General features: G+C 44.6%; 1 protein-coding gene and 1 long non-coding RNA gene across 2 annotated transcripts in view; one reads left to right on the plus strand and one right to left on the minus strand.

Annotated features, from left to right (window-relative positions):
- The window catches only part of TUT7 (terminal uridylyl transferase 7), a 36,511-nt gene extending 33,743 nt beyond the window's left edge, over positions 1 to 2,768 (minus strand). Inside the window, exons 1-2 of the mRNA XM_033085597.2 lie at positions 2,668 to 2,768; positions 290 to 816 (exon numbers count right to left, since the gene is read on the minus strand). Coding sequence (XP_032941488.1) covers positions 290 to 785 — 496 coding nt within the window. The 5' untranslated portion in view covers positions 786 to 816; positions 2,668 to 2,768. The remainder of the gene's footprint in view (positions 1 to 289; positions 817 to 2,667) is intronic.
- LOC117010706 lies at positions 2,129 to 10,512 on the plus strand. Its single transcript, XR_004420746.1, has 3 exons — positions 2,129 to 2,170; positions 7,513 to 7,692; positions 10,263 to 10,512. It is a non-coding gene; the product is annotated as an uncharacterized LOC117010706 (long non-coding RNA).
- Positions 10,513 to 11,860: the final 1,348 nt, after the last annotated feature.

The raw sequence follows: 11,860 nt of genomic DNA on the forward strand, positions 1-11,860 counted from the left end.
GGGAAAACAACAAAAAAAGACTCTGCAGAGATGCTGCAATCTACTTACTCCTACCACTTGCAGACTAAACTACAAAGACAACACCATCTATAAAACAAGTTCTGTATTATTTGCTGTAATCATTTGTCTGAAGTGCTACAAGTACAGTGCAGTCAATAGTTTGCAACACATGAGAGAACAAAAACACTTTTTTGCTTTAAGAATGAATTTGAAATGTTACTTTTCAGTAACACATGTAGGAAGCTACTTTACTGGATAGCTGTGTAAAAACAAAGAAACATGTGATTACCAGAACTTCCTTTCTGCATGTCTGGCACATCTTTGCTCATTAAATCTTCCTGAAGTTGTCGTCTCACATTTCTGTTTCCAGCACCTTCCACCTCATGAGAAGAGTTCTTTCTTGTCCTGCCATGCCCAGGAACCCAGGCAGCAGAACGGCACTCTCTCCAGGTGTCAGAAGTACCACAGTGGTCATCAGATACCCACTTCTTCATTTGGTCTCTTTGGATATCATTTAATTTCGACCCTTGACTGTAAGTTGTGTTTTTAAGTGAATTTGGGCTACTCAAAACACTTCGTGGCCCTCGCCTGGGACTGCTTCCATAACGATCTGGAGTTCCCTTTTTCTTTTGCAGGCTGGTATCAATTTTATTGCTATAGCCACTTCCATATTCATCCATGGTTTGGTAGTCTTTCTGTAAGGGACTTTTTTTTAGCTCTTCTTGATGCAAAATTTCCTGTTCCTTTTTTTTTTTGGCAAAGCAAGGTTTTGCAGCATCTCCCATTGTTATTGCTGTTCAATTTAGTGATTCCCACCTAGAAATCAAAAAGTTAAAAGCTGTATTTTAAAATCAATCAAGGAATGAACACGGGATATTAACTGCTATGGAAATCTCAACAATCAAAGCCCTGGCTTGAACCAAGGCAAGAGAAAGCAGTCTAAAACACAGCTAGGTCTGTTCCCTTAGTAAGTCTGAACACCTGTGGGTGATTTATAAAATGCAGAGACAGCCTATGGCTTTTCCATACACTAAGGACTAGATACCTTTAGGAAAGATAGAAAATGTTTAGAGTCTACATCAGTCTCAGCTCAGTACAAGCAAGCTTTGAAAGAAGGTTGAATGAGGAAAAAGCAAAGATAGCCCTAAGGCCATTCTACATATCCAAATATTCCTCCCTGCCCACAGTAGACACTGTGTCTAAGAATGTTAAATCATGGGTTAAGAATTACAAGGACGATCATCGAAGGACACAGAGATGCAGAAGCTAAGTTACAATCTAGCTATCAGGCAGGGATCATACAACGACTTAGAAACAATGTGCACTCTGCACGTATTAGCCAGACCACCACTGTGAGGTCTCACATTACTCAGTATTAAGCACTCCTATTTCATATTATTTTAGCATTGTCTAAAACATCTGGACCACTGAATTGCTCCTATACCCACCCGCCCTTCCTTGGTTATCTCCATGTTCTTACTGCAAAACACTTCCACAGAGCTCTAACTCCAATGCTGCCAATAAGCCACATGGACTGTGAAATGGGAACTACAGGAAGAGACTGTGGTCTCATCAACACCAAATATTTTATGCTTTTAATACAGATATATACAACCAAACAAAAATATATTCTCTTTTAAAATAAGCACGTGCTTAAGGATGCAGATAAAGCTGTAGAGAGATGTAAACAGCATTTTCCAGTAACTAAACATCACAAAATGCACCTCTGTTGCCATAAACACAGGAGTAGGATACCTGATTTTTATTTTTTTCTTTTCTTTCAAGTTCTGTAGGCCACAAAAGCACTCTTAAGCATCTCAGTGTCTGCATTCTATAGCCCTGAGGCTTTTAGCGTTTATGCCCCTCTTAAGATGAAGATTGTTTTTTGGTCCTACACAAGCAACAAAAGAAACAGAATTTCTGTCCTAAAGACCACAGTTTTTACCCAGTAATGTACATGTCTGGAAATGCAGCTGCTGCAGCTAATAGCAGAAAGAAAAGTTTCAAACGCACAAAGTGCACTTGCTTCCCATTTTAGGCAAGAAACGCTGTCAAACCCGAATTTCCGAGTGACCTAAACCCAGCCAGTTTTAGAGCTATCCCCAGAAGCAACGCTCACACCCTGCCGCCAGGCTGGATGACGACACCTCCCTGCACTGGAAGGAAGCACGTAAGTCAAAGTTTACATTCGGCTCCCGACCACGACTGGAGGTGCGACCCCGGCCTGGGCAGGGGGCTGCCTTGGGGTCCAGCGGCGTCGCAGACGGGCGGGACACGGGGCCAGCAGCGCCAGGCAGCGCCGGGACCCAAGCGCAGGTGTTCCGATCCCGGCGCAGGACACACACTACGTGGGCCAGGGCTCCCTTGCCCCTACGCCGCAGCTCCCGGCTCGCTCCTCCTCGTCTTCCCACAGGCTAACGAAGGTCCCCGGCAAGGCCCTGCCGACCCCCGACCCTGGTGGCGCAGCATAACCCAAACCTGCCGCCTCAGCCGGACACAGCCCTCGAGCAGAGGGGCCGCGGCAGGGCCAGCCAGGGAGGGAGCGGAGATGAAGGGAGGGGGAGAGGAGGTAAAGGGGCATACGAGGGGGACAGGGCGCCGGTGGACACCGCCCGCCGCCGCGAAAGGCCTCGCGCTGCCGCCGGCCGCCGAGAGAAGGGCACTCACCGCCCGCTACCGCCGGCCCGCCCGCCGCCCAGGGCTCGCCATTGTGGCGCGACGGAAACGGCGCCGGTCCCTCGGCGCGCCCGATTCACGCGACTCTTCCGGCAGGGCGGGCCCGCCCTTCGGGCCCCGAGGGGGCGGGCCGCGCCGGGCGGGGCCGGACGTGGAGACGGAGAGGGTCTGGCTTGGAGCGGGCTGGGAAGGCGTGCCTGGCCCGACACCGACGTGTCAAGAAGTGCGGCGTCCGGTCTTTCCTTAAACCTGTCATGGTGACCCCACCACCTCACTGGGCAAGTCGTAATTAGGCCACGTCTAATCACCCCTCTGTGAAGAAATTACTTCTAATGTACAACGTGAGCCTCCCCTGCCGCAGCTTGAGGTTCTGCCCTCCTGTCCTGTCACCTGGTGCCTGCGGAAAGAGGCCGACCCCCACCTGGCTGCGCTCTCTTTTCATGCAGCTGCAGGATACCAAAAAGTCTCCCCGGAGTCTGTCCCAGGATAAACCCCCTCAACTCCCTCAGCTGCTCCTCACAGGACCTGTGCTCCAGATCGTGCACCAGCTCCATTGCTCTTCTCTGGACACATCCAGCATCTCAATGCCCTTGCAGTGACGAGCCCAAATATGGACACACGATTTGAGGGATGGCCTCACCAGTGCTGAGTACGGGGAGATAATCAATGTCCTGGTCCTTCTGGCCGCATTATTGCTGACACAGGCCAGGGTGCCACTGATCTTCTTGGTCATTGAAGAGGTGAATCATTGCAGTCATCTCCCAGAAAATAAGTACCTAATTTACTGGCTTGTTAAGAAGAGTCTCTTTCTACCACGCTTTTGCATTCATATTTATGGAAAAGAAGAACTCTTAATAAGCCTTATGAGGTGGTCCTCGTGAAAATTCACCTTCCATTTCCAGTTAAGATTTCCTGAGCAAAATGTATACAGGTGTGATATATGTTATAATTCGTGTTTATGTAAAAGGATTGTATGAAATAAAATAAAGTAGAAAGAACCTTAAAACACCAAGCACCCGGGGCCATAGACAAGGGCCGTAATTAGCATATCAACAGACCTAGCCCGGCGATCTCCACAACGGACTGGAAGAGGACCTGTTAAGTACCACATATCAGACAGCTGATCACCTCCGCTGGTTCCCATACGCACTCCCAAGGAAAATTACACATCAATGCAGAGCAAACACAGCCTTCATCAACACGCAGGAAGGACCTTTGTCCAGGGCAGCACCAGAAAAAGATTTAATCTAAATATGAGAATCTGCAGCAGAAACAAAGGAAATTCTCGCCTCAGGCCAGGAAAAACTGTATAAAGCTGGACTCTCCGAGATGGCAGGGTGTGAACACCGGGGGATCTGATGCGGTAGAGATCAGATCAGCGTGTGTGTCCACCCAGCGCCGACCCCGGGCTCGGCGCTGTCGTGTTTTCGCTTGTGGCTTCCCAGGACCGTATTTTCGGTCGCAAAAATAAAAATTGCTGTTTTGCTATTTAATTCGACTTGATTCAGTTATTATCTATAACACAGGTATATAGGTTTTGAAGATAGGTAAATAGCACAGACTTCCCAGAATAATTTATGGTACCTTTCCAAGACAAGAACTTATAGCCTAGTGCTTCGTATTAACAGTTGGAAGATACTTTTGATTTCCCTTTTATTATCCTTTCTGGAAAGGGCCTGCCATGGAAGGATACCAAAGCAGGTAAGATATAAGTTTACACCTGTAAGCAGGTGTGGCTCGGGTACCAAACATGAAAACATTTCTGAACCCTGTCTTGCCTCCTTCTTCCATAAAATTGTTGAGTGGCTGCAGGCTCAGCATGTTTCATGTCATATTGACTGTGGTAGAATAAACAATCTTTGGTCTGATGAAAGCTTCTCACCAGTGCAGCCATGCAAGACTGTCTAAAGTTTTTGTCATTTTTATGAAACTAAAGTTCCTATGGTTTTTATAAAAGTCAGTGATTCGCATTTAAATTTCAATTAGATGTATTACTGTATACTCAGATACAAGCATTTTCTATAATCAGACAAAAATAAGAGGAAATGAGCTAAAAGTGTCATATGTCCTAAATTCACATCCTCTTTGCTTGGAAAGTCTAAATTTTGATCAGCTGAGATTTTTTCCTAAATAGGTAGTATGAAGATGCAATTAGTCAGATTTTGTGAGAAAAAGTAAACTTAGCATGTGGAATGCAAATATATTGAAATGGGGAAGATGACTAGCAGATCTTGCTAAATTTATTGGTAATACAATAAGAGAGAGAAATTGAGAAATAGTAAAAGAATACAACTCACTAAATCAAGATCAACCAGATGTTTATGAATTATAAGACTGAACTTAAAGAACAGCATTGGGCATCACAAAATCCTATTTTATTTTTGAAGAAAAGTAGTCTCTGGAATTTTTCGAGTACTGATCTTGAATCTGCTGCAGACATTTTGTTCTATGGCTTGAGCAAACAAGTATTTGATATATCTTTGAAATAGCTTTTGTTTTGTTTTGCTGTTGTAGAAAAGATACTGTTTTTCTTTATGACAGTTTGTTCACCAAGGAATAAAGGATTGCATTTTCCTGTGGTTTTGTGAGACAAACTGGGCCAGTTTGGGGTTATACTTTTGCCATGCTTGTGCTAATGGGGATGGGATTGCCCAGGCACAGAAGTGGTAGGAAGCAGAGGTAGTCCTGTTTTGACTGAGACTCAGACAGCTCTTCGAGCCTCACCCCATACCTGCTTTGTCACCTCAGCATTTTACTGTTGGGGCACACTCCATCTTGAAAAGCTGTTAAGCTACTAGAAGCACTGACAATGTTGCTGTTTGTCTTCATCAGTGAAAGATTGCATCACATGCAGATAAATCATAAAACCTGTCTGCTGGGTATTTTATGGTGAGATTTTCTGGAAGACAGTAGATCTAGCCATTTACACCCAAAAAGAACTTGGCCAAATGTGGTGTCCTTCTCCAACTTCTTGTGCATCTCCAGACTACTTGCTGGTGGAGTAGTATGAGGAGCAGAAAAGGTCTTGATGCTAAGTGCTACTCAGCATTAACTGAAAGATCTCTGTATTACCAAAACTTTTTCCAGCAAACATCCAAAGCATTGTCCCTATACCAGCTACCATGAAGAAATCTAGCTCTATCCCAGCCCAAACTAGAATATTCCCCACCAGTTATTCCATATCATTTATGTCAAGATCGACTTTATCAAATACCTGCTTCCCCTTAAAATGTTTGTGAAATGTCCATAATTATCTGCAAAATGCTCACTGTGTTTATTTGGTGTATGACTTTGTGCTCCATCTGTTATGGTGGTCACTCAGGATGGGAGAAGTAGTGTGTTACAGGGAATCATTTGGCACCGAAGGCAGGTACTCAGGTCATTGCTACACTCACATTGTGTGCAGAAAATCACACCGTTGAAAGCCAGTGGCCACAAAAGAGACAGAGGAGTCTTTCAACTTTATTTGAATAAAAGGAAAGAGGCCACTGGGGCATAGCCCCATCAGGTTTCTCTCTGCATGTTTTATAGATGCAGCCTCCTTTTATCCTAAACTCCCAGCCACATATTACCCCTCTTCCTATCCCCATTGACTGAGAAACTAGGAAGGTACAGGCTTCCTAAACTGCTTACCACATATTTTGGCCTTTGAACCTCCAAAAGTGAGAAGTTCAGGTCCTGAGGTACGCTTCGTCCAGACCCATTTGTCTGTTACACCCCAAAATTCAAGAGTCAGTCTGTTTGGGTTGTGTAACAAACCTGCCCTTGAGGTTGGTAGAGACATTAAGACACATTTCAAAGAATTAACACCCATATCCTCAGCCATCAAATGGTTTGTAAAGACTTTAGCACACATCTTCTCCTGTCAACTGCTTCTTGAATGAAGCAGATGTTCATCCTTTTTTGGTTCAAGTAGTTTCTGCTGTAGGGCTTTGTGTAACACCCAGGTCACATCATGTTTTACAATTTAAAAGTACATCCATTACATTCTCCAGCTCTGATCCCTTTGGACATGGCAATGAATTCCTGCTCCTGTCTCTAGCTTTACTAGCAGCAAGAGGTTTCTGCTATAATACCTTCAATAGGTGGATGCCATAGCAGTGGTGATATACAATGTTGAATAACACTGCCATCTTGCAACTCAAATAGTGAATTATTTTCACTCAAGATTAAATTACCTCAAGGTACGCAGTGCACTTGTCGATCTTTCTTATTTTACAAAGTCCAACCAGGTCCCTGAGCAAAAACTATCTCATGAATAGGTTTACTCTTTCCAGAAGAAAGAATAACTGTTTCTTTTAGTCAGTTTCTTCTATGTACTGTTTGGATTTTTTCTTCTTCCACATTGCACAGAGACCTTAATTCGGCAGGGCCAGGTTAAGTGGCAGATGCTCTAATGTTAACTAGCTAACTGGCTTCTGCTAAATGTATTTCAGAATGATTTAATGTATATCCTGGTTACAGGAGAAGAATGCCAGTTCAGCACTGTGTGGGTGTTACCAAACTGAGTATTCTACTGCCCTCTACACCATTTCTGACAAACTGTTAATGATGGGTTGTTTGCAGTAGGTGCCCAATGCACAGCTGACACCTCAAGCTACAATCTGTTCGTTAAATGAGATAAGGGAGAAGAGCCAAACCCTGTGAGTAGGGGAGTGTTTATTTTTCTTAACTCTGTAGTTCTAACTCCTTCTGGGGAAGCACCAGCACAGTCCCACCGATTCTGAGGGGGTCATCTCTGACAATGGGCCATAATAGACTCAATGGCACCCCCATAACAGGCAGCTGCAATGACTAAAATATTGCATTTTTCCGTTGTGAAACTGCCTGCTCTAGGGGAGGTACAGAGCATTCCCACCTGAAACTGACTGTGTATGTTTGGGGACTTGGGACCCCCACAACCCCTGGACGGATCCAGAGGAGGACCAACACTTTTGACTGCAACCATCACTTCAACAGGATGGCAGTCACCACTTGATAGGACTGCGACCACCACCTTGGCCAACAGGATGCCAGGTTGTACTCTGACTTTATGGGTCTAAGCCAGTTTTAATGTGTATTATTGCATTATTGTAATCTTTCTATTAAATTGTAACTCTGACATGAAGTCTCTCTTAAGGTAATTGGGTAGACTTAATTTCTCCCACTGGTTTACTTTCAAACCAGCCCAATGTCCCAGCACCTATTACTCTCAGTGTAACTTTTAATGGCCATTCAGCTTTCCTGGAGGCATAACAGAGAATGTGACCACCTGGTTGATGTCATGCTCCTTGGCCAGGCTACAAGTTTGCTTCAGGAATGAGTCCTGTTTGATTTAATTATTTCAGTCACCACCAAACTTACTTTCTAAGGCCCAAAACAATAATCCAGGCAGTGACATGGGTCACAGGGTATGTTTCTAACCATTCATTAGTCACTTCCATCAATGTGAGCAGATAGTGCTTGCCATGGCAAGTTCACGGCAGTCTGATAAGTCTGCCAGGCTTCCCTGTATTGATATTTCCGCCATCGTCTTCAATACCAAAAAGTCTTTAGTTCGTGTCCTATTTAATTATGGCACGCTCTTTGCATTCATGGATAATCTGTGCAATGGCATCAGTGATAAAGTCCATGCCTTGGTCATGGGCCCATTTGTGTGTTTCTTCTCTTTCCACATATTCTGATATATCATATCAGATATATGTGATAGTTCATCCATATATTTCCATTCCAGATCCATCTCAGTCACTTCTATTTTAGCAGGCTGGTACAGCTGCTTGTTGTTTTGATGTTCTTCAGTGGCATCCTCTTTGCTACACGAACATGTACGTGATGTACTTTTGCAATCAGGTTCACCACATGAGCATCAGTATCTCGCTGCAATTCAACAGTCCAGATGGGTTTACTTCTGCTCTGCCACCTGCTCTGCTTTCATTGCCACCCCGGAGCATTTGCTACAATCCATGAGTCAGTGCAGAGATAAAATACTGGTCATTTTTCTCTTTCAGCAGTGTCTAAAGCCAGCTGGAGGGCTTTCTCTTCTCCAGGCTGACTGAGTTTACTTTGTCCTTCTGCAGTTTCTGCAGCTTAGTATATAGCACATATATTCCACCTTTAATATTTTCCCATAACATGACAAGATCTTTCTGTAAACAAGGCATATTGGTTCATTTCCTGGTAACTCATTATTCAGTGGGGTCTCTTAAGCATGAATCACCTTCTCTAGTGACACTCCGAAATTTCGGCCCTCTGTGATCACTTCCAGGATTCCTGGGTGGTTAAGGGTTTCCATATGAACCCATCGCGTTATCAGTGTGACCCACTTAGTCACATCACATCACATCACATCACATCACATCACATCACATCAATGACATGATGTGTTGAGAGGAGTCTCCTTTTGAACATTTAGAACATCATGGGCAATTAAAATTGTGCCAGAAGGTACTGCGCTTCATTATCAAGTGGTGGCTCAAATTGCTGTATAGACTGCTAGTATTTCTTTTTCAGCTGGAGTGCAATGGCCTTCAGATCTTCTGTATCCCTGGCTTCAAAACCCTAGGGGTCAACTGTGAGTTTCTCTGAGAGCTTTCTGGCAGAACCTCCATGTAGGGCTGTTAACCTTGGCTGAGGTATAAAGCACATTTTTAACATCTTGTCCTTTTCAGACAGGCCCAAGTGCTAATGCATGAGCTGTCTCCTACTGGATTTGCTCAAAGGCTTACTGTTGCTCAGGGCGTTATTCAAAGTTTTCTTATGGGTGATAGGGAGGGCTTGTAATCAGACTGTAACCCAGAATATGCTTCTCCAGAAATCCATAACACCCAAGAACTTGTGTTTGTTTTTTATTAGTTGGTGAAAACATAGCTATTATGTTATTGATCACATCCATTGAGACACAATGATGCCTATCTTGCCATTTTATTCCTGCAAACTTGAAGTCGTGTGCTTCAATGGGTTCCTCTGAGAGCAACCTGCACCTTCAGGGAGCATGCTTGCTAAAAAACTGGCTGACGAAGCAGGCGAAGGATAGGTCTTTATATGGAAATCCAAGGGAACGTGTATTGGCTTTATGAAGGTACTCCAAGGACAAAGACAGAACTGGGTTGAGGACACAGGGTTAAATATGGCATGAAAGGGGCAGGTCTGAGAGTCAAGGCCCAATAGGAACAGGGGAAAGTATTGCAGAGGTGGGGCAACAACCAGGGGAACCAATAACGGGTGGAGCACTGCAGCAAACTACAGCTGATGGAGACCAAGGAAAAGGAGAGCCTTCTGGAAAACATACGTATAGGGTGAACAGGGGCTGAACAGGGGTGGAACAAGTGTGCAAACCAGTAGAACTCAGGGTATTAACATTTGCCTGCAAAGGCCTGTGGGAGGGAGGTGCTTCTCATCTTGACCCTAGAGGAGTGTTTCTCTTTGCCTGCTCCTGCCCATTCAGGACTAAAGTATTACAGCCCTAGTGGCAGGTCCCTGGGTCTCCATACAAACTGGATTATTCTGTGTAAGTACTTTGGCCTTGCTTTGTTTCATAGCAAAACCTGCTTTTAAGAGAATTGGCATTAATGTTCTCCATTTCTCATATATTTCCTTGACTATTGCAGGTCTTCAGGAGCCTTGCTTTGTCAGATGTACTGGATACCCCTCCATGTGAAAACCAACCGTAACCTGCAATCTGCTGTCAAAGGGATCAAGAAAAATGGATTAGTGATATCAGTGGCTTCATACCATTTGACTGCCTTTGACCCCAGTTCCCATTGGAGTTCTAATACATTTGATAGGGCACTGTGGCACTTTGGCATCATTCAAGACATGGCAGTCCGCTGTTAGCCTCCACTTTCTGTTACATTTTTGCTCTGACCTGGAGGGACTCATTAAAAGGTGAATGAGTCTTAGTGATGGCTCCTTGACTCTCCAGTCACTGGATCAGGTTATTTATGGGAATCACAGAGTCTCCATTGGTTCAATACTTTAGCTGATACATTAACACTTGCTGTTCTCTTACCTGCAGCAACCCCACAATGGAAGGATCCTCTGAATGACCAGGCAAGCTAGACAGTTGTTTAATCTCTGTACTCAAGGCAGCTGTACCAAAAGCTCACTGGTACCCTTTTTGAGTTCTTGAATGACTCTCTCCTGAGGTATTCCATGTCAAGGACACATGGATCTCTGGGCTAGTCACAATTGCTGCTTGTAAGATGGGCTTACCTCAGCCTCCAACATGGGTAGTTCTCACGATCTTTGCATCACTCCAGAAGGAGACGTGGATTTTGCCTCTTAGTCATCTGGTGTTTTTGGTGTATACTGTGCACTGGTGTCCGGTAGAGCTTTAGACTCCTGAGAGGCTGACATTATGGGCCATCAAATACATGCAGTCCAGTAGAACCAGTTGTTCTCTGCCTGGCTAAAGGCAAGGCCCCTCTATTTCTGGGTGGGGTCTTTATTGCTTGATTTTTGTAATTGCAAAACAGAAGTCCCTTAATCAGGGTCAAAAGTACAATTGACCCTTCTACTTGGCTCAGCAGACACAGGGACAGTAGCTGCCTTTCAGCTTGTTGCTTTTCCTTCCAGTACCCCTAGTATCCAAGTAGATTTAGTGTCCCACTTCCACATGTCCTCCCTCTTATCATGCAGGAAGAACTATGGGGTTGCATGCTTTGTGTGATGGTGTGGGTACCCTGGTACCCTCTCCCTTGAACAGTAAAAAAATCTCAGAAACCAAAGAATCCATGTACTTGGAAAAGACCTTTCAGGTCATCAAGTCTAATTGTTAACACAGTACCATTGTTCACCACTAAAATATGTCACATATACATGTATTTTAGATACTTCTGGGTGTGATGACTCCACCACTTACCAATGCTTGACCACCATTTCAGGGAAGTAATTTTTCCAGCTATCCAATCTAAACCCCTCCTGGTACAACTTGAGGCTGTTTCCTCTTTTCCTATCCTGTTGTTACCCGGGAAAAGAGACCGACCTTCATCTGGCTACAGCCTCCTTTCAGGCAGTTGTAGAGGGAGTCATAATGTCCACCCTGACCCTCCTTTTCTCCAGGGTAAAGATGCCCAGCTCCTTCAGCTATTCCTCATGGGACTTGTCTTTCAGACCCTTCACCAGGTCTGTTGTCCTTCTCTGGACCCACTCCAGCACCTCAATGTCTTTCTTGCAGTGAGGGGCCCAAAACTGGGCACAGTACTCC

Source organism: Catharus ustulatus, chromosome Z, assembly GCF_009819885.2.
Source record: "Catharus ustulatus isolate bCatUst1 chromosome Z, bCatUst1.pri.v2, whole genome shotgun sequence".
Lineage (NCBI taxonomy): Eukaryota > Metazoa > Chordata > Aves > Passeriformes > Turdidae > Catharus > Catharus ustulatus.